The following is a 23,948-nucleotide window of genomic DNA, read 5'->3' on the forward strand; positions in this document are numbered from 1 at the left end:
AGTTGGGATTGGGAATCACTTGCGGCATTGATGTCGACGGTTCAAGTTCAACTTTTTCGGGGTTTGAACAGAAAAAAAAAAAAAAAACACAACAATCGTGAAATTCAAACGGGCTTTTGAAAGAGTGTTGAAAAATTCGCGGGTGTGATAACAAAAAAAAAAAAAAAATTACTAAACATAAAAAAAACTATTAATTTTTCTAACTAAGCGAAAGGTTTAAGGTGATATTTTGCAAACAAAACAATATTTTTTCTATTGTTTTTAAATCTAAACCTACCTTCAAAGTTTTTACCTGATTTTTGTTTTTTATTTTAAATAAGTTTTTTATTTTTATTTTGAAATCAAAAATGACACTGGACTATGACGATGAAAATGTAACTACCTAATTCATTTGAACTGGATAACTCTTTTGCTGTGGTTTTATTTTTAATTTTTTATGTAAAATTTTGGTTTTTAAGTTTTACACATTTTAATAAAATATATTTTTCAACAAAAATTTTATTTGTTTGTTTTATTTATTATTTATTATTTATTTTTTTATTTTGGTATAATTCTAGTTGGTCACGGCGTGTTTATTTTTTAGTTATATTTGATATTATGATTTGATTTCCCGACGGGTATTTTTGAATTTGAAATTGCTCTCAGGTTTTGTAATTTCTTGAGTCTTGAATCTCGTGTGGTGTGTGTGATTTGTTTTCGAGTACTTAAATCAGTAAAAATAAAATAAATATTTACAAAGAGTGTACAAGTATACAAAATAAAATTTATTTATTCCATATTTTACCTATTAGATGAAATTGCATTTGTACATTCAAAAGAATTTATCTAAATACCTATAAAGAATAATATTTTTTTTTTTTTTTGTATTATTTATTAGTGTGAGAGTTTTATTTTATGTTTTGTATAAACTAGTTTGTTTACAAAAACAAAAGAAAAAAAAAATTTTAAAAAATGAGGAAAGCTAACAAAAAATATTTACTTTTTGTTCTTTTCTTCATATATATTTTTCACCCGGAAATTTAAACATAAAATTGGAATATGTGTCTCAAAAAAAAAAAAAAAATTATTTTGTGGAATAACAACAGCTACAGTTATCGAGATCGAATAGTGCAGCAGCAATAAGTGAACGCACCCTAGAAGAATGCTGGTCAACCCTGCAACGAGTGAGTTGGCATCTCTTCCGTTGTGTATAGTACTCTTCCACATTAAGGACAAAATATGAAAGAAAAAAATCCTTACCACTGCATTCCCCAAATTTTTTTGTTAATAATTTTTTTAGTTGAGACTATTAGTTTTTTACTTATTTTACAAAACCTTTATCAAGATGATATAAGTTCATTTTGATTGATCTCCCGCTCACCGCCGGCTTCGTTTCAAACTTGAAGAATAGTAAATAAGAAGGGCCTTGTATGGGTCATTAAATACAACTTTCTTTCATTTATATAGTTTTTTTTTTATTTGTCTTCTTTGTTGAAAGGTACCTACCTATAATTTAAAAGTTTTGAGAGTTTGATTTTCATGAAAATTCATTTGAAAGGTCGAAATATAATAAAACGCAGCCGGCCCAGCTTGCTCTTAGCTACCTACAAACGTTAATAATAATATTACATTATTCTCAATTTATTTTTTCCTATAATTAAATCAATTTGGATTACAAATCGTTGATTTCTTTCAAAAAATTACCTCCATTCGTAAAGCAAAAAGTTTAAAACCGAGTTTGTATTACATAGGTACTTATTTCCTTCAATTTTAAAAGAATAAAGAGTACCTATGAATAAAGAGAATAACATTATCCTTAACTCATTAGTATTTGAACTCGATATCTATACTGGACCGGTTACATCCAGTCCATCACTCTACTATTCCGAATTTCGTTAAAACTTCAAGTAATTTTGAAAACACTTAAAAAAGAAGCCTTATACAAGGTATTACGTTCCGATATTACAAACATCGTAATGACTTCTTAAAAACACTTTAAATTTAACAAAATTATATTCTCAATGGGTAAACTAATAACCACATAGAAGCTTTATACGTTTGAAATCTTAGATATTCCGACTATCGTTCATACTTCTTGGAAAAACTTTAAAATTAAAAAAAAAAATATATTTTCGTTTTTAAGAACAACCATATACAACCTAAAAACTTGTAAGTAAGACGGATTTGAGCATTTTCTCTCCACATCAACGTTTGTAGGAAATTCAGAGCAATTTAAAGCATATTATCGAATTAATTTTTAAATTATTTTAATTTTAATAAAAAAAAAAAAATCATACTTTCGTATCCAGTTTTTGTTTGCACTTATTCCTCCTTAAAAACTCCACTTGTTCCAATATTTCTCTGATTTTATTTTACATATTTCCAACATAATCCAAAGAACACATTCATATTACAAAACAAATCATTTTTGTCATCAATGTTTCGAAGAGTATTTTTTTTTTTTTTATTGTGTTTACAATATGTCTATATCTATTTGTTTTTTCATCATAAATTATTAAATTATTATTTCTTACACAAAACAAATTGAATACAAAAAACAAACATTTTTATATTTTGTTTTGTTTGTATTGTTTTTTTTTAAACAATTTTCCCCTAAAAAATCCATTCCTTAAAAAAAAAATTAAATCGAAAATTATAAAAATAATTATTATTAGTAGACAATAGGTATATTAAGATTTATAAAAAAAAAAAAAATGGTAAGTTCTCTTTTTACAAAGGTATTTTAAAATTAAAAAAAAAAAAGAAATTTCTGCATATTGAATTTGGTTAAAGGTATCTCTACATGTAGTACGTCATAATATGACTTCATTAATAAGACTGCAAATTAAGGGTTATTTAAATTTTAAAATTAAAAATATTTGCGTTGCATTGTTTTTAATGCAAAATGTTGAATTAAAATTGTATACCTAAATATATTTGAATTTTGCCCAAATAAGTTAGTGGTGATTTCTAAATTTGTTTGTTTTTATTTGGATCATTGAAGGCATTCTGAAAAAAAACCGACTGATAATTAAGTTTGTGATACGGTTTGACATTGTAGCACAAAATCTATTTCTTAATTGAAAAAAAAAAAAACTAAAACTATATAAATATGAACCGAAAGGCAATGAATTAAAGGATTATTTGACTCAAACAAATATTTTGTTAACATTATTTTGGTAAAGTGGAGCTCGTGTAGATCAAAAACTAAATCCACAGGAAAGACGTTTAGAGTACCTAGGTATAGGGAACATGTTTTAACTTTTTTTTTTAAACTTTATGTTAAACTATTTTGAGAAAGGGGAAGGCGACCTTTAATGACCCAACTAAGGAAATTATCCTATATCTCGAGAAAAAAAATAACATGCTCACTTAAATGTTATCTAAAATTTTTTTTTTCAAGTTTTTAACAATTATGCAAAGTATTTAACTGTCAAAACGTTTTCAAATTTGCTTGGAAAAAGTGGTGCTAAATCTCTTCAGACCTTTTTGTGAATCATTTAAAAACTTGTTCTTGTTGGTTGCTCGTGTCCTTATTGTAGTTTTTGGAAGCTTTTTTTTAAGCCCATTCCTTATCGGCATCAATGGCTTTTGATAGTCCTCAGTGGAGGGCTCTCTTTCGTTCGTTTTCATTATTAAGAAAATGAAAATGTGAAAGAAAGTATAAAGTTCCATATTGGGCACCTATGTCATTTTAGCCGATTGCTAATTAGGCCATTTTTTTAATAATATTTTATATATATTTCATACATTAGTTGGTGGTTTCTACAAAATTCAAAGTCTTTTTTATACAGTTTTTTTTTATCACAAAATTTTAGTGGGTGTACTTTTTGAGAGGGCTAGAGACATGGCTTGAAGTTGCTAAAATTTCGTTTATGTTGGTGCTGCCAGATAAACTAAAAATTGTATGCACAAAACTTTTTAATTCTATTCGATTCTACGATTTCTATAGCAAGGGGGCCATTTTACCTTGGTGGGCCGTTTTAGACTATCTTATATAATAGAAGAATTATAACTCTAATGTTTTGTTTGAAAAAGCAATAAATTACCTTTTAATCGTTGTATATTTTTTACTTTTCATACCTATAACTATCGATTTCCCAACAATATCAATATTTTTATGAAAAAGTTAATAGACAAAGTTAATAGACAAGTCGAAAAGTAAAATTCCCACAGTTCAATCAGAAATCAAAACCCTTTATTTTCGTATTCATCGAAATTTCTAAAACTTTTTGAATTTCTCAAAAGTTGCAAATATTAAATTTCAAAACACAAAGGCTTAAACTGCATTTTATGCATGTTTTGATGTATAGGTAGGTATATAAGATACATAATGTGCATTAAAAAATACTTTATATTTTGATCTTAAGAAAAACTTCTTATACCCTATCTCCTTGATTATTTTCCATTTAAAGTAGTGCGCCCATAGAAAGTCGTTTGACCCAATGAATATGAAAACTATACTTTTGTCAAATACAAAGATAGTTGAAAAAAAATATTATATAGATATTGCCGTGTGCATATTATATACAAGAGAGGAGGACTTTTTTTTTTTTTGTATTTACAGAGATGGAAAGACAGCTAAAAAACAAAAAAAAAAAGAAATATACAAACTACAAAACAGCTACGGAAATTTACAAGGATAGCAGAAAAAATATGTAAAAAAGGAAAACTAAAATATTCTTTTCCCTATTTTTTATCCTTGTTTCACTGTATTTGTGTGTCCAAAGAGAGTTCTTGCAGTGAATATATATTCCGCATGACCAGAAAAGGGTCCAATCCCAAAGATTGGTGGGTATAGTCTGGCGACCAATGCAAGTACGAGAGGCACTTATTTTGTGTTTTTTTTTTTCTCATAGAATGAGGGGATTATATAAGAAAATAGGTATATATAGGTACTATTTCTATTTAAATAAAAATCCAATTTTAAATAGAAAATTAATTTTATGCTTCTTTAATTAGGTGCACGTTAAAAAAGATAGATTATGTATTTAAAAAAAAAAAAAGTAATAAAAATATAAATACATAGATAAAGTAGGAGGGGAATATTGTATTCATAAATAAAAATTAAACACAAATATCCAACTGAAAAGAAAATCATTGAACGTGAAATAATAGCTTTAAAAAAGTCAGGCCAATAGTTAATTAGGTATTTAACAAAAAAAAAAAAAAATGTTTGCAAAACCCAACCAACCATTAAAGCAGAAATGTGGGCGTAGATGTTATCATAAAACGACTGCATTCGCTATGAAAAAATCCAGTAAAGAAAATGGAAAATCAAATTATTCGAACAAAATGTTTCACATATTCAATATTTTGAGAGCCATTTTCTTTTTATCATATGGTAACGATAAACATTTTTAATGCTTCTTTTTTTTATAACAATTTTGATGACCTTAAACTTTTATTATTGGTTTTCCCAACAACAATCAGACCTCCGAGAAACTTTTGTTAGTTAGAAAAGAGCTTAAAGAGACCTTAGATTTGGAGGAAATTTTTGAAAAGTACCTAATTTTTTTTTTTGAAAATCTGTAAAAAAAAAAAATTGAATTGTTGTTTTTTGTAGATATTTGAATACAATAACCCTGTTGACTATGAGCTCTGTTCACTGTTTTCTAAACTCTAAGTCTGCTTTCGAATGTTTAAGAAAAGAAAAATATTTCGTTTGCAAAAACCGAACTGCAAGAAACTTTTGGTTTTCTGTTATAAATTGAACTTAAAGAGACCTTTTCTTTTGATGTCTCCCTCGATGGATTTGGAGGAAATTTTCGAAAACTGAAAACTGATTTTTTTTTTACCTGAATGCATACGAAATGCACTGCGAACTAATATCTGTAAACCATAACTTATTTCGAGGCCTTGATCCGAAAATATCTGCAGACGAATTTAGGTAAAAAAAAAAATATTGGGATGAAAATATCTCTAGATAAAAAAAACTAGATTTAAAAAAAAAAAAATGTGTGCAATTCACACGTGGTAGAAGTGAAACCTTAAAAAATCATTTTTCTTCCAAAAAAAAATCTACCTTATTTTTATTCTATCACCTTTAAATCCATGTTTTTTTATATGACAACCTACCTATAATAAGTTTTATATCATCTGAAAGCTTATTGTTTCAACTCAAAATATTTATACCGACCATGTCTATACAACATCTACAAAAAGAGCTATTATTGATTTTTTTTTTAAACCAATCACTTTTCATCAAAAAAGCAAAAAATTCAATCTTTTTTCTCTTCTAACACCTTTAAATATATTTTTTTACCGACTTCCAAAAAGGAGGAGGTATTCAATTCGTCTGTATTTTTTTTTTTTTTTTTTTTTTTTTTATGTTTGTTACCGCATAACTTTGGACTGAGTGAACCAATTTTGATAATTCTTTTTGTATTGGATAGCTGTTGGCTGCAGTGTGGTCCCGTTTCAATTTCGTTCACTTTTTGCTGTAGGAACTATTTTAAAAACCATAAAACCCAGTTTTGATCCATGGAAGTCGGTTTTGTTTTTTTGCTAAAAATGATTATTTAAATGACAACATATGATAAATTTTATATCATCTGAAAGACTATTTCACCTTTTATATGACGTATCAATCATATTTCTACGATGCCTACAAAAAAAGTAAGAATTTTTTAAAGCCAACAATGTCGAAATTTCAAAAGTGTTTGGTCATCGGCAACAGATCTCCACAGCTGTTTTGAGGTACCTTTTCAAGTTTTTCAATTTAAGATTGTGTAACTTGTAGAGCACTTACCGTTATGTGTGATATATCAAATAAAAGGTTATATTATCAGCATGCGTATTAAAGTCAAATTTTATGTTTATGTGCTCTAGATCAAAAGATATAACGTGTTTAGAAAAAGAACATCTTTTTACCGTTATCTCAGGATATTGAATATGAAATTAATTGAAATTTTGCACAATTATAGTTTATTTAATTACCTATCAACAGAATAAATTAAGTTATAATCAATTTATTTTTGTTTCAAATCACTACGATACTAAAGAAGTTTTCACTTCAAAAAAAACTAATTTTTTATAAATAAAAATTTAAAAAAATTCTAGGCAATCCCGTTTTGAAGAAATTATTTCTCCACATATCTCATTTTAAGATTTAATTCGTTTTGAAAAAATTTATTTTTCAAAAATAATTTTTTTTTTTCAAAAAAATCCAAAATTTAGATAATAATTTTTATTAATTTTAAACTTAAAATACAGAAATTAGATTTTTTTTACTAAAATCAGTTAAATGGTTGACGATAAAGTCAGAAATCAAGAAAACGGTTCTGTGACAGTCACACACAGTAGGACCTTATGCGCCGCTGTACATAAAACATTTCTATTTTTTAATTAAAATCGTTAGAACCGTTTTTGAGGAAAAAAAAAACAATTATTTCAAAACTCATATAACTTATCTCTTCAGTGTACAGTTATAGGCTGTACATTAAGATAGATACAGATAGACAGAATTGTTGGACCCACTTTTTTTGTCGCATTTTCTAGATTTTTTCTACGAATCATAAACTTACCCTCTATCGAAAGTAATAATAGAAAAACATAAATCTATTCGATTTTGTGTGCGAGGGCGACAAGATTAACCTGTCTATAGTCTGTATCTGATAAGAAAACTGCCAAAAATCATAGATAAACAAAATATTGGCCATTAGTTTTCACAAAAAAAAACAAAAAAAACTCATTCAATGCCAACATTCAGTTAAGATCGTCGCACGCAGAATAAAGGGGTATCTTAACCAAACATAAAAACCAAAAAAACTCCAACCCTTATTGTTGCCGCTCTCCCACCATATCGCAATATCATTGCATTTCTTCTAAATCCTTTGCCTATAATCACATTGCAATTACTAATAAAGACTGGCATCAATTCTAGACAGTTTGCGTGGCGGTGTGTGGCATAGTATGGCGAGGCGGCTGCGACCACAAAAGGAGGGAAATAAAAATGGCAGTGGTGCTGGGTGCTGGTGATATACAGCGGGTGTGTGAAAGCATAACACAAAACCGCGCGCGCGCCCCACCTTGCACCATTGCCATAGCCTAGCCATTGCATTGTGTGCGCAACCCGCAACTATAGAGATATGTGCGCACATAAGCCCCAATGTAAGGTACCTATATATGCACAGCAACACAGAAATTGCAGCAGCAATAATGCAAAGCGCCGGAGCCGGCTGCGGCTGCACTCCGCTGCTGCGGCAACGGCAAACTGCATCAACCGATATGTGTCGTTGTCGGTCGGTCGTCCCGTCCCACAGCACACTGCACTGACAACACTGTGCAGCGCGCGATCATCGCGCAAATACAAACGTTTGAGCGCGCCATCGATTCGTTTGTTAGTTTTCTGCTCTGGTGCTGTCGGCTGAATTGTTTTCTTCTCTTCTTCTTCTTATTATTATTATTATTATTGTTTAAATCAAAGCTTATCAATAATTATTATATTGTTTTTGTTGGAGTCATTCCTATTCGAAAATTTAAATTTTTTTACAACATTTTTTTTTTTTTTGCGTGTTTACTGGTTTAATGTGTAACGTTTACGTGGGCGCGCGTGCGTGCGTGCGTGTATTTTCATCCCTTGTTTGACATAAACATGTAAACATAAAATTATTATGATGGCTTTTAAGCCAAAAGTGATAAAAATGATAATGATAATGAAAATGCAATTTCGTTTCCCGGCAACTACTTACATGATGATGATAATCGTCCCACTAAAAGTGTTTCTATATTACAACTGACGGATTATTAGTATCAATTTTTTTTTTAATTTTTATATAAGTGAGTACCTATTATACTTATCAAAAGAAAGTTTTAAAAACTTTGTAGGTATATTTTATTTTGTTTATTTTGTTTTTATTTATTTGTTTACATTACGTCCTTTGCCCTCTCCATGCCGATCGCAATCGTTGGCGCAGATCGACTTCTCTTTATCGTTAGACTTACAAGTGCACATCAACTTGGCCGTCCGTCGTTCATATTATGAAGCACTCTATAATTCTGTGCAACTATTTGTTTTTATAAATTAATTTCTTTCATTTGAAAGATATTTTTATTTATATTCGTATATCTATATTATATTCCTATATGTATTCGATTTGCTTTATTGTTTTGATTCTGTTATTGTAGTTTGTCATCATCATCATCATCATTTTATTTCTATTCATATCTATCTATTAGTTGAATGACATATCTTTAAGGTAGACACAAACAAATTTATTTAGGACACATTTATTTGAGTTTATTTCTAAAAACACAATTTTGCTATTAAATTATGTGAATAAGCTATTTTTTTCTTTTTTTTGTTTTTATTTTTAATCATCATCAGCTTATTTCAATGTCATAATAAAACCCTACCAATGCGTTTGTAAGCAAAAAACAAAACAAAAAAACAAAAAGTTGTTTTTTTGTTGTAGAACATAATTTTTGATGTTCATTTGTTTGTTCTTTTTTTTCCATTGAGCACTTTTTAATAACAAGGCCGTAGTTTTAGCTATACTGGCAAATATTTTATGAAGAAATAAGTAATTAAAAAAAAAAAAAAAAAAACATTTTACTTTTGAATTGCAAGCAAAGCTGTGTAACTGTAATTGAATCTGTTTACCTACCGAGCTTACTTTTTTGACAAATAAACATTTTCTCCAAATTTTTTCAACCAATGAAAATAACTAACACTTATCGAAGCTGTGACTTTTGGAAGCTAGATAAATACTTAAATACTAACAGTCAATAATATCTCTAATACACATACACGTACATATGTACAAATTTTAAAAAATTAAATTAAAATTTAAGTATTTCCCAAACCATAGCTCCTTAAAGTTTATAGCAACTCGAAATAGTTCTGAAAACAAAATTAAAAAAGTAAGTTTATAACTTTCTTCTAGAATCTTCTAGAAAGCTATTAAAGAAGTCTTTTCGAAATAATTGCTCCAAAAAAGCTTAACAAACATTTACCAGATTCACTCGAAATACTTCTTAAAAAAAAAATTAAATTAAAGAAGTTATAAATTCTTGAAAACAAATTCTTAAGAGAAAAATTATAATAATTTTAGTAAGCTATTATAGAAGTCTTTCCGAAATTGTGGATTTTAAAAAGCTTAGCATCGGCAAAAAATTATTAAATTCACTTAAAATAGTTCTGAAAACAAAATTTAAAGAAACTATTAAAGAAGTTATAAATTTTATTAAAAAAAAGTTCTTTTGAGAAAACTTATTTCAATAGGATAGGAAACTATTTAAAAGTCTTTACGAAATAGTTGCTTCAAAAAAGTTTAAGAACTGCAAAAAATTATCGATTTCACAAAATTAAAACAAAATTAAGACCTAATAGGTAACTAGAATCGAAAAAAATTTAGAGAATCAAATATTGTGACATAAGCTTCAGCAATTTTTCATTTGAAACAGGGTAAGGAAATGAAATACAAATTTGAAAAAAAATCAATCAAATAGGTACTTTCTATGATTTCTAACAAAAGAAAAGCCCTATTTTTACCATGTTTTTTAGCCCAATACGCACCAATTGATTATACTCTTATACCTTCCTAAAAAAAAATTTAGTTAACAAAACAGAAACGAGAAAAAAAAATCTTTATTTTTTCTCTCTTCATCGTTAAACAACCATGTCCTACCTTAACCATCTTTATGTTCAGAAAAAAATATTTTCAAGATCTTGGGTGCCTATAGAGCAATACTTTTACGTATGTGTAGTGTATAAAACAAAAGCAAAAAAAAAAGAAAATAAAATAAAATAAAAATATAAGCACTCCACTCGTCGTCGTCGATAACAAACAAAACAGCAAGCTAATGCTCCTATAGTGATATCGTTAGTATTTTGCCTTCATAAAAGACGCTCCAGACTCCAGAATCTCTCGTTTATTACTTTTTTTTTTTGTACCATTTCACGTGTTTATTTAATTTGAGATTTAAGTATGGATGTTCCCTCTTTTATCCACTCTGCGAACAGGGAATCAAAAATAATTAAAAAAAAAAAATATATACCTACATTTTTTCAACACATTTGTGATTTTTTTTTTTTGTTTGTTCCATAAGCAGGCGTCTTAGTAGGTACAAAAATTTACTAGATATTCGTAAGAAAAAAAAAAAAAAAAAAAAAAAAAAAACAGAAAAAAAGAGTACGCAATTCCTTTTGGTGAAGTCAAAAGATCATTTGCCTCTTTGCCCAAAAATAGAAAACTCAACTCTGATGTTGAACTGAAGCGCAGTGTATGCGCCACAAAGAGTGTGGCTATATAAAAAAAAAAAAAATAATAATGAAAACACAAACGATGCAACAACATTAAGAACAAAAAAAAAATATATATATAAAAAAAATAATAAAATGACTTGCCTTGTACGTTGAGATAAACACACACAACCGTCAAGTTAAAGAAAAAAAATCAGCAACAACAAAAATAAAACCGAACAGAGATAATAAATTACGGCGAAAACCCGTAAATATCAGTCGGATTATTTTTTAAGACCTGGAGTTCATTCTCGTTGCCTCCCCGGCCGGCTATAGTTTCTGTCCTTCTGCTTGCCCGTCTTTCAGATTTTGTATGTTGATTTTTTTATTATTTTTTTTTTTTTTTTATTTATTTGTTTTGTATTTTTTTTTTTTGCATCCTTACTATAATGAAGAAGGTGGAGGCTTTTAGCCGCTGATGCTGCTTTTTTTTTTCTCTGTGCTAGAGATGTACTGTACATGTATGTATCTTGTCGTTATTGGAGGTTGTAGGTGCATTATACATTTTGCTAAAGTTACAGCGTCCGACAATTGTAATAAATTTTTTTTTTTTTTTTTTTGAATTTAGAGGTCAGTTACATTTCAATAAATACAAAATATGCCTAAAATAATCTAAATTAGGACTTTAATTCCATTCGTTTTATTAAAATTTATCATACAAATAATATTCAACATGCGCCTACTTTATAGCTTAGGGGCATCATTTTTAAGATCAAATCTACTTAAAAAAAAAAAAAAAATACATTTGCATGTCTCATAAAATGCATTTATAGCGAACAATATTTATATCAAAATAGTCCACACTGTCAAATTGCACACACTGTCTTATTCCAGAGGTGATTTACTCAGGATCGTACTTACCATATATTGCACTCTAAGGCCCTCTCAGCTTGTTTATAATAAATTGTACTTACAACATAAAATTAAAATAAATTGAAAATAATTATCATGAATGCATGAATGTTTTGAGTTGATTTTTTGCTGTCTGTACGTGACGTTCTTCTTTTTCTGTAATAACGTTTTTTTGATAAATACAAAATCAACCTAGACAGCCCCAGAATATATAAACAAAAAAAGAAGTATAGTGAAGGTACTTGATGGCAGATATGTCTGTACGTGACAGTGCACTATTTCTCAAGTTTTAAAATATTCATTCTTAGTTTGAAAAAAATCGTTCATCAATTGGAAAAAAAAAAAAACATCTTTATAGAAAAAATTTAGTTTTGAAAGATGTTTTTTTTTTATTTGGTTTGCAAATCATCTGAAACAAGAAAGTAAAAAAAAATTTTGGTTTTCTTGTTTTAATTCCTAAGACCAAGACCAGCAGTTAGTAAAATAATCCTGCAATTTAATTTAAGACTTAAAACTAAGCTTTTTCAGTAAAAAAATGAAATTATAAAGAAGTACAAAAATTTTTTTTTTTTTTTAATTTAAAACTTAACTTTGTTATGCAATATTCCGAATTTTTACAACAATCATCATCATCGGGCTTTTACTTATTTATTGTAGTAAAAACTCGAAATATTTCATAATAAAGTTTAATTTTAAATTAAAAAAAAAAAAATTTTTTTCTTTATTTCCTTATAATTTACATATTACAACATGGAGACAAAAACAATAACATATTAGAAAATGAAAATATCTAGTAGCTTTGTTTTTAAGAACATTTGTATCCATATCCGCAGTTACAGTTTACAAGTCGATAAGTACAGCGAAATCCAGCTGCGGATAGAATATTTTTTTTTTGTTAAATGCTGATATTATTTTGGAAATCCTACTGCGGATAGCTTTTACAATAAAAAAAAAAAAATTAGATGAGTTAACTTTAATCTCGCACTGCGAAAAAAAAACAGGACCAAAAGAACACCGAGTCCAACGCTGGTATTTCTCAAGAGTAAAAAAATAAACAAACAAAAAAAAAATACAGAAAAGAAAAGAACTCAAAGAAACCATCCTCGGTTTGCGAACGTAAGAAAAAAAAAAAAAATCAAAAAATCAACTAAACAACAAGGAACGCGTGGAGAAGCTCCAAACTGTTTCAGGCTTTATGCTTCACTGCTTTTATTTTCAGATCTGCAAAAATTTTTTTACTACGTGCATACCTAGCTTTAGTATTTTTTTTTTTTTTTTAATTTATTTTATTCTTCGTTAATATGATGAGGAACTCTATTTTGGGAGGGAGGAAAGGGTGTGGAATGACAGAAGATTGTGGACGAAAATGAATGTGCACATATAGGAGTATACTTACTATAAAAAAAAAGTAATAGAAAAATGATTTTTTTCTGTACTAGCTTCTTCGTCCTCCTACTCCTCGTTTCCTCTGTGCGAGGGGGTAACATTTTTCTTATATTATATTTTTTTTTTTTTTGCTTTGTTGGAGTCAATTTTTATTCTTTCTTTCTTTGAGTTTAATGTAAGTATAGAAAAAAAATGCAATGTGTGTTTATTTATTTTTTTTTTTTTTTTCGTTTTTAATTTTTTTTTTTTTAGGTATATATTTATTCTGTGTATAATCATCGTTGGCAAAAACTTGAAAAGAATTGGAGAACAATTCGAAAATATTTCGCTCAAGATTATTATATGACTTTGAAACTTCTGTGTGATTTACAACTTTGGGGGATTGGGTGGAAATGTGTGTTCTTGGTCTTAGTCTTTTCTGGTTTATCGTTAGGTAGGTATAGCATCTATGGTTATAAATAAAAGTTTGAGGTCATGCGTCATTATTGGTCAAAGGCATGTTACCTACGCATATTTAAAAAAAGACAAAATTAAATTATGCATTTAAGTTAAAAGACAATAGGAACATATCGACAGATTTGAAGAGAATTTTTGAAACTTAGATTTTTTTTCGAAAGTCTTAAAAAAAAAAATTGTAATTTTTAATTTTTACCTAAAAGGATAGGCCTATTAATTGTGAATTCATACTTGTAATCCAAAACTAAGAAAAAAAATAATATTTCATTTGCAAATAATTCAGCAACCAGATCTTCAAGAAACTTTTGGTTTTCAGTTATGAAAGAGTCGTACGGGGTTAGTTTTCGCAGCGGGTAAATGGACGCATAGTTATTAGCTCGCTAATGACAATAATTTATTTCCTTTGCTTGGATCAGTTATTGCCGCACTTTTCCTTCAATTGTTTTGTGAAGGAAAGCCAAAAATAAGGTTATCATTAAAAACTATAACCAATTTGATTTGCGATTTCTCTATAAAATAAACTATTTTTTTTTTTTTAAATAACTAATAATAAGTGTTTCAATTAAAAACGTTATACATTCGTACACTTACCCCGAACCATGCGTACACTTAATCCTATGTAGGGGCAAGTGTGCGCAATTTGACTTGCTTTGGTATATATTTATTTTTTATATAGTTTTTTTTGTTTTAATTTAATGAATAGCCAAAATATGCAGCTTAACAATTTGATAAAGTGCTGTATTAACTATATTTCACTTAGAATTGTCTTTCAAAGTCAAAAGTGCGTACACTTACCCCTTACGACTCTAAAGTTCAAAAATGTATCACTCGGTGGATTTGGAGGACCTTTTTAGAATGCATTTTTTAGGGCAAGGGAAAATTGATGTTTTTCAAAAATCATATTTTTTATCATTTACGAGTAAGATATTTTAACTAGGTACTTATAGATGAATATGATTTATTGAAGAGTAAGAAAGTAAGAATTAAATACCTTTAACCATAACCAAATTCAATATGTAAGTATGTTAATTTCTTTTTCTCCACAAGATGCTTATCAGGTTTTAAATTTTATCAATAACTTTCGGAATAAATTACTTACCTATTATTAATTTCTTATATATTTATATCCTTATTGTAAGATAGACAAAAAAAAACAAAATTTTTATATACATACGTATTTATAAAATTTATAACTAAGTTAAGTTAAGTTGAATAGATGAGAAAATTAAGTATGAAATAAACCCTTTGCTATGTGTATGAATTATTACAGCTCTTCATGCACAAGAGCGCAATGCAACAAATTCAGCAAATACCACGTGTTGGTTTGGGTCCTGGCGGAATGGGTGCTGAGTCAAAACCACATCAATGCCAACAGTGTCTCAAGTCATTTTCAAGCAATCATCAATTGGTGCAGCATATACGAGTACATACTGGTGAAAAACCTTACAAGTGTTCCTACTGTGATCGGCGATTTAAACAATTGTCACATGTACAACAGCACACGCGATTACACACGGGTAAGTTAAAAATTTGTTTTTATATGTATACCTACTTTATTGATTGTCTATTATCACACACCACATCACCATTATAATCCTTAAATTCTCTTATGCTGAGCACATTTTAAGTCCACACTAATCTTTGGTCAACCGAACATTAATTGACCAGGATAATCAATTGAATTAATCGGCTCAAATGAAAGAGAACAAAAAAAAAAAAAGACCATCATCCTTTCAAAGCGTGGAAAAAGGAGATTAAATCTATTTGTCATTATCTGTATATCCATTAGGCTGCTTTCCTTCCACCCCCACCCCAATTCGCTTTGGTCATTATAACCAAAACACTTTCCATGTTTCCATACCGAATCCTGAAAGTATTCACAGAAGGAAATTCCACCATCTAGGTGACAAGAAAAAAAAAAAAAAAAAAATGAAAAGAAAAAAAAAATTCATGTTCTCTCTGCGAAGGATGCTCCCGAACGGATGTTAAAAAATGCAAAAAACCACAACCTTCCTTAATCACTCATTAACTCACGTATTCTGGCACCAAGGAGTGAAAATAAATTTCAATATCTTAATTTCTGTTAAATATGCAGAGAGTTAGAAGGAGTGTGAGATGGAAAAAGCAGCTATCGTAGAGTGTCGTCAGGTCGGGCCTCACCGCAGCCAGTTGCAAAAAAAAAAAAAAAAGTGAAAAAAGTGAAAAATGCTGCGAAAAATCGCGTTAAAGTCATCAGAGGCGATTAAGTGGACGATAAAAAGACGAAAAAGAGTAAACCAAAACCTGGATGGTACTGCGGGACTTGGACTTTGCCTGTACTTGCTGTACCTACAGACAGAAAAGGCCATCCACCAACCAGCCAGGAGCAGACACGTACCATGATGATGGAACGATACATATTTTTTTTTTGTCGTGTACTTTTTATCTGTCGTGGTTTTTTTTTTTTTTTTTTTTTTCTTCATTTACGTTTCGGGGGTAATCATCACCTCTTTAACATGGGCTTTTGGACAAGGGCTACTTTATCGCTCTGCTTTTGCTACTGGTAGGCAGCATCAGACGAAGTGTGGGAAAAATAGCAACTCACTCCTCAGGTCGATAATGTCGTTGATTTCTTTTGGAGTACGGCGCTATCCTACTTCTCTGGATATGATGGCTTTCTCGTCATATTTTTGCATAATTTAACTAAGAGGCTAAATGAAGTTTGAACGTGAATGAAATTTCCCATCGCATTAAGGGGTTCAACAGCAGCATGATTTTTTTTTTTTTTTTGTATTTATATTAGGTTTATGATTTTTTCCTGAGTTATTATATGGCACCGTTTTTTGTTATTTTTTGACCACCTGCTTAGGTATTATCGAAGAAGTAGAGGCGGCAGTTGTAGGTATAAGAACTTTCAAAACTAAGTTGATTTGGCAAAAAAAAAATTGTTGTAAATGTAACAACAAAAAAAATGTTTTACAAAATTTACAATTTTAAACATTTAACGCCCCCTGTCACACCTTTTTCTGTGTATGATGGACTTGCACCATATTTGAATAAAACTTAAGAAATTTTATTATTTAGGTGGTGAGTTCAAAAACACAAAATATTATCGACTCTATCCGCCCCCAGTCACACCCACTTTAGTGACTAAAAACTTAAAGATTTCTTCATTCTTTTTTTTGACGATTTTGAAAATATTGAAACTATTTCCTAGTTCATCAAGTGGCGATGGTTTTGGAAGATAAGGTTAAAATACTACCAGGAAGTTTAAAAACTGTTTTAAAGCTTAGTTTCAATTAGCTTCTTTAAAAGAGCCTTTATTCCATCACCGTTCAAGTTTTGAGTCAAAAAGCACAATTCGGCGCTTTAAATTGGGCGCCACGCCGCCCGCCCTACCTGTTTATATTTTTTTTAATGTTTTACGGAGATAAAAACAAGCGGATTTCGTATTAAATTAAGCCGATTTCTGCATGTTTTTTTTTTTTGCCAATATGACTTCCGTCTTGAAATAAGAGGACAAATCTTTTTAAATTCTTAAATGTGCAAATTTAAAAGAAATCCACTTAATTTAAGCGGAAAAGCTATCAAGCTATCAAGTTGTAGGGATTTAAAGTGATTTATTTTAAGGTGCCTTTTTTTTCAGTCAATTAATATGAAATACTTCATACCTATACCTAATATTAGGGTGGTCATTAAGAAGTTTTTGTTATTTTCATTTTTTCTATATTTCATCATTTTCTTTTAAAGGAAAAAAAAATGACAGTGTATAGTAGACTGATTCAAAAAAATTTTTTTTTTCTTTTGTTCAAAGCATTGTTGAAAATATTGTTGGAAATGACGAAAAAAAAATACTGTAAAAGTTTCAGCCCTTAATGTTAACATTTAGTACCGCCGCATTGCAATTTTCTATTTCCCATACGATTTGTATGGGAAAGATTGTGTATTTGTGTTTAGAATTTTGTATCTTTTTAATTAAATTTTTTTTTTGAATCAGTCTAGTGTATAGCCTTTTCAAAAAGAAAAAAAAAAACAGTGGCGCCCTCTTTACTTTTATACTTTCGTACAGTATCATACGTATAATACTATAATACCTATTATACGAATGAATGATACAGAATATCGCCCCTGCTCTAGTAAACTTCATATCAAAATAAGGCCAGGAAGGGTTAGAGATAAAAATATGAAAAATAGGGTATTTTTTAATCATTTTTTGGACTTGATTTAGGAAGCGCAGCACTCAATTTTCGCAAAAGTGTTAAATATGGACCACCCTAACCTACATACAATGATTGCTTTCTCTAAAATTCACTGTTTTTTTATAGTTTTTTTTTTTTGGTCAGAAAAGTAGGTTCAGTTTTTGAGATGGCTTGAGACAGTTGAACATGTCAAATTTGAAATAATATCTTAAAGCTTCTAATTTGATAGATTTTACATTTTGTACTCTTTTAAAATATTGTTTCATAAATACTTAAAAAGTATACAAAATTGAAATATCTCCACATTTTTACATGATGCAAAATTATACACTCTTAAAACTTGTTAACATAAACGAAACTTTAAATTCAATTCATATTACATACAATTATATTTAATAATAATGGTTGAGTAGGGTATTTTTTTTTTTTTTTTTTTTAATTTTTCCACATCAAATGCACACTTTTTTTTCACAAATTAAAACACAATAGCTTATTCATCATATTTCTCATTGAATTAATTCTTTTTTTTTATCGAAATTCAGAAAACGTTTTTTTTTTTTTTTAGAAAAAAAACCAGTTTTCCTTCCTTAAAAATATAGTAATACAAAATAAAATAATAGAAGACAAAAAAAAAACGCCCAAAGCAAAGCGACCTTTTGAATGGTTTGTGCAAAATATTCAATCAGGTGTGAATATAAACAAAATAGCAATAGGTACCTAAAAAACTTTTCAAATGTAATTCGAATAGAATGAAGCTAATGAGCTTGAAAATATTTATATATAAAATCAGGAGCAACTTAACAACTCGCCAGATTTTTTTTTTTTTTCAATTGAAAAAATCATCAGTTGTTAGACTTGTAAGAAAGGTATAGTTTGGTAGTATTGGCAATGTTTGCTTTTGCGAAAGTCCAATCAAAAATTTAATGTTTGTTAATTCAAAAACTTGTCACTGTATTCTTGATTTTTCCATTAGCCGTTACTGTCTGCTGCTAAGCACTTTCCTTTTATTAACAAAAAAATGAGAAGGATAAAGTGCAAAAAAAAATATTCATTAAATTACTTTCTGTCCTTCTTGTTGTAAAAAAAAAAACATTACATTAAAAGATTGTTTTACGCCGTATACTATGCTCTACAGTCAACACCCTGGGTCCTGAGGACGCAACTACAGGATGGATTACATAATTTTTTTTTATAGGTATAATCATATTTATCTTGGCGACGACCGAACGAAGACTATTCATTCTTTCTGTATCCTTTCACTGTGTTGTTCTTCGAAACATCCTTCAAGCACTTATGATTTATTAATAGGTATACTCTACTCAAGTCTCTCTAGGTTCTCTTTTCATAATGAGAAGAATCCTTAATGTTTCTTAATTGCATAAAAAAAAAAAAAAAACACATCAGATTTGATTTTTAACTCAAAAATATTGTACATCTTAAGGAAAAAGGATTATTTTTTTTTTGTAAGTAGGTATCTACAAAAAGACGCAGGACGCAGCAAGCGCATCGCGGAATAAGTCATTGATTTTTTTTTTCTTCGTCTCGAAGAATAAAATATAGGTCATCGCGAGGACAATACCCCCGAAACCGAAACCTAAAACCGAGACCAAAAAAAGGATACCCTTCTGCATTCGTAAATAGGTCAGAAAATATGTTTTGTCAGTTTATATTCATTCACAATAAAAATTTTAAGTAGGTAGAGATAGAGGTAGATTCCATAAAGGTAAAGTGGAAAAGGGTTATCCAAAAAGAACACCTGGTTAGACAGTTATTCTCACACAGCATGTGCATTATATAACGCGGAAGTTTGATACAGTTATTTATTTAAGAGGGAGCGCGGACGCGGAATACAAAAAAAAAAAAATTACCGGACGAAATCTCCCTTTCTCATTGTGTCAAACATCCCTTTGTATTGTGTTGGTTGGAACTTGGAATAGTGAGCCTTCTTTGTTATGTCGCGTCGATTAATATCTCGTTTTAAACCCTTTTTCTGATTGTTTTCAACAATGTACAATGTATACCTTTAGATAAAAATAAATACTTACCTACTGACTGACCATTTTCTGTTTTGTCGTACAGGTATCGTGAAGAAAATTTCCTTCCTTGCAACCAAAAAAAAAAAAAGGACGATCGTGTGTCCCTTCCTTCTGTGTCCAGAGAGATAAATGATAAGTTAATGCGAATTTTTTTTTAGTTAAGTACCTCGAGTTAAGTAAAGACAAGGTAAACGTTTGTTATGGCCTTTTAGGCATTAAAAAAAACAACAATGTGAGTGCAATTGGAATGGAACGTAGTAAAATATTATTCAAGCTAGCACCTGGTGTGATAAGGTGAGAGAGCGTAAGCCAAAACATATTAAATGAGCCCCCATTTTATTGAAATCACATCTTTTTGTGCTATTCTTAAATTAAAATTCAGTGTAGGTACTTGCACACATAGATAAACACTAAACTGTCAACCCTTTTTTTTTTTCAAATTTCCCCTGCTCCAATAAGTTAAAATTTGCTCAATTAATTTCATGATGCGTGGTAACACGATAAAAAAAAAAGGATCATGTCACATCAGATACTGATGAGTGTAACTGACCGTGTAAATGGTTGTAACGTGTAATTAATCGTTTTCGTGTTTTTTTTTTTTCCTACTTCTTTTCTTTATGATCCTTGCGGTTATTAAACAAAGAATTGAGGGTTTTTTTTTTGTTTTGAAAAAAAGTTTAGTTTTAGATTTAAAGGAAGTTTGAAGACCAAATGCGATATGAAAATGCTTGAAATATTTCGAAAACTAGAGCCAGTTAAATAATTTTATTGGTAGACAAAACAATTTTTTGATCAGATTTAAATAGGAATTTAGGAAAATAGAACAAAAAAAAATGCTTATTCCCATATTTAGATTGAAAAATATCGATAACCTGACTAACTTTTTCCTAGTTAAAGAACTTAAAAATCCCTTTCAGTTGATGTGTCACACAATGGCTTTTAGTCCGGTGAAAATAGACATTCTACCAGTTGTCTTTGAAAAAACTGGTAGATAATGTGCTCCTTTATATAACTACCATTTTATTTTTTTTTTGTTAAAGTAGTCTTTCAAAAAGAAAAATTTTTTATTTGGCCAAAATTCTAAAATTGCGGATTCTTGTGCCTAGTTTCTAAAATGAGTTTTTTGACATATATTTGTTTTAACTCATATCATATACTATAACGTTTTCCACAATATAGTTGAAAATATGCTTTAGTAACACTTATTGTTTTAAAAGTAGTGTGCTTAAAAAATGGTATATATAGAAAATATCGTTTTTGGGAAACCGACGAAGTTACGAATACCAGAGTTACGGGCGACAGAGTTACGAGCGTCAAAGTTACGCGAAACCGAAGTTACGAAAAACTAGAGTTACGAATTCTAAAGTTATGTTAAGCTATGACATGTGATTTTTGGGTTGGCAACAATTGTGAGGAACGATATGGAATTATGGAAATACAAGCAAGAGATTAACATTTTTCTCATTGGTCAGAACTAAATGAGTAAAGCGAAAATGGGTGTTATTTAATCTTGTAAAATTTTGATTGGATAGGTATAGATATACATATATGGTTTTGTTTTTGTGAGAAGATCGCAAAAACGTTGAAATAGAAAAAAAAAACATAAGTATACTTATGTAAGTTTGGGGGACATAATTGAAATTAACTTCTTATTTGTCCAAATAATATTGCACCTACGTATCGATATTCTCTTATTTATGTTTCCATAATTCCATATCGTTCCTCGCAATTGTTGCCAACCCAAAAATCACATGTCATAGCTTAAAATAACTTTAGAATTCGTAACTCTATTTTTTCGTAACTTCGGTTTCGCGTAACTTTGACGGCCGTAACTCTGTCGCCCGTAACTCTGTTATTCGTAACTCCGTTACCATTTCATTGCTTTTTTTTTGTCTATTTTTTTGGGGTCCATTTTCACCGAGTACGAAGTCATTTGCGGATGATTATCGTATCGGCACTTTTTAGTGTTTTTTTTTAAGGTAAAAACAAATTAAAAAGAATTAAATAAGTAAAGAGAATGGTGATACGAATATCAAAGGAAGGTTAAAGATTGGGACTGCTTAGTACAAGCATTTATTATACAAAAAAAAATAAATTTAATATTTCATGTTTAATTTTTAGAAAGTGTCAAAACTTTAAAACAAAAATGTTTTAATAGTCAAGAGTGTTGAGAAAAAAATTAATTCAATATACATATGTACATAAAATTAGGTACAAAGACATTAAATGAGAAAAGAATCAGTAAACATTAAACATAAATACAAAAAAAAAGTTTATGAGCGTTATACACTGGTTTTTAGTATTTTTTTCAGACTAGTTTTATTAATATTAAAATCAAACAGATAAGTATTCAAATTTACAAGCTTACACATGCGAGTTAAGGGCACATGCATTCCATAATTAGTACGGTGTTGGGGTAATTTTACTAAATCTAAGCTACGAAAGTTATAAGCACCTTTCCGGTAGTTAAAATTAATAGAATTAAGCAGATCCGGGCCATCAATTACACCCGTTATAAGTTGATGAATAAATACAAGGTCGTTATTAACTCTCCTTTGAGACAAGGTTTGGATCTGCAGTAGGTTGATTCGATGCTCATAGGAAGGAAGGTTAAAAGGGTCCGTCCATGGTAAGCCTTTTAAGGCAAAACGAATAAAATTACGTTGGACTGATTCTATTCTTTCTATATGGATGCTGTAAAAAGGTGTCCAAACTTGAGATGCGTATTCTAAGTGGGGGCGAACTAAGCAGTTGTAAAGAGCTAATGTAACGTAAAGGTCCCTAAACTCTTTCGACCAACACTTGACAAAACCTAACATAGAATTGGCCTTGTTTACAATCAGGTTTATGTGCTCTGTGAAATCGAGGTTGGAGTTAAAGTTAACACCAAGGTCCTTAAAGCTATGCACAGGGAGTAAAGTATGATGAGATATCTTATAATCATACAGACTATTAGTTTTTTTCTTTGAAAAGGTCATCGTCTGACACTTAGTCGGGTTGAGATTTAAACCGTTCTTTGTACACCAAATAGCAAATCTACCAAGATCATCTTGCAAGGATATGCGGTCATTCACAGAGCTTATGCTTTTGTAAATTTTCATATCATCTGCGAAAATAAGAATTTCACTCTTACGTAAACATAACGGTACGTTATTAATAGCTAAAATAAAAAGAAGAGGTCCCAGGTGACTACCTTGCGGGACGCCCGATTTGGCAATGAAGGATTTTGAGAAGGTCCCTCTGAATTTCACCTGATATGACCTATTTTTAAGGTAAGAAGAAATCCAAGTGATAAAACTTATAGGAAAACCAAACATTTTTAATTTAAACTTTATGATGTCATGAGAAATTTGATCAAAAGCCTTAGAATAGTCTGTATAAATGCAGTCGAGTTCCTGTCCACTTTCTAAAGCGAAGGAGCAATTTTGCAAAAATGAAAGTAGATTCGTAACCGTTGATCTTTTTTGCATGAAACCATGTTGTTGATTACAACAACTATTTTCTTCAAATGTTCATAGCAAGTGTAGATAATGTGTTTTTTTTTTTTTTTTTTGCATATTTCAAGTTTTTTTTTCTCAGAACTTTAATTAAAAAAACAAGAAAATTTTTTTTTAATCTGGACAGAAATAAAAAATAATTGTTTTTTTATACTTAACTCTTCTAAAATGCAGTTTCTGAAATATATTTTAAACTTATTTTGTAGCCCATGATGTTTTTCAAAGACAATTTTTCGATAGGACTCATAGTTTAAGAGTAATAGGCAAAAAACCGATATTTTCGACATTTGACACATTTTAAAACCACGATATTTTCTAA

At 29.3% G+C, this 23,948-nt stretch overlaps 1 protein-coding gene across 5 annotated transcripts in view; it reads left to right on the plus strand.

Moving 5' to 3' along the window:
* The window catches only part of LOC129920472 (uncharacterized), an 87,896-nt gene that overhangs the window by 47,383 nt on the left and 16,565 nt on the right, over positions 1-23,948 (plus strand). For 3 of the 5 annotated variants that reach the window (XM_056001683.1, XM_056001681.1, XM_056001684.1), the window contains 2 exons: positions 1,086-1,187; positions 15,189-15,435. In XM_056001683.1, coding sequence (XP_055857658.1) covers positions 1,086-1,187; positions 15,189-15,435 — 349 coding nt within the window. The remainder of the gene's footprint in view (positions 1-1,085; positions 1,188-15,188; positions 15,436-23,948) is intronic. The other 2 variants (XM_056001679.1, XM_056001680.1) reach the window with 2 other exon arrangements.

Source organism: Episyrphus balteatus, chromosome X, assembly GCF_945859705.1.
Source record: "Episyrphus balteatus chromosome X, idEpiBalt1.1, whole genome shotgun sequence".
NCBI lineage: Eukaryota > Metazoa > Arthropoda > Insecta > Diptera > Syrphidae > Episyrphus > Episyrphus balteatus.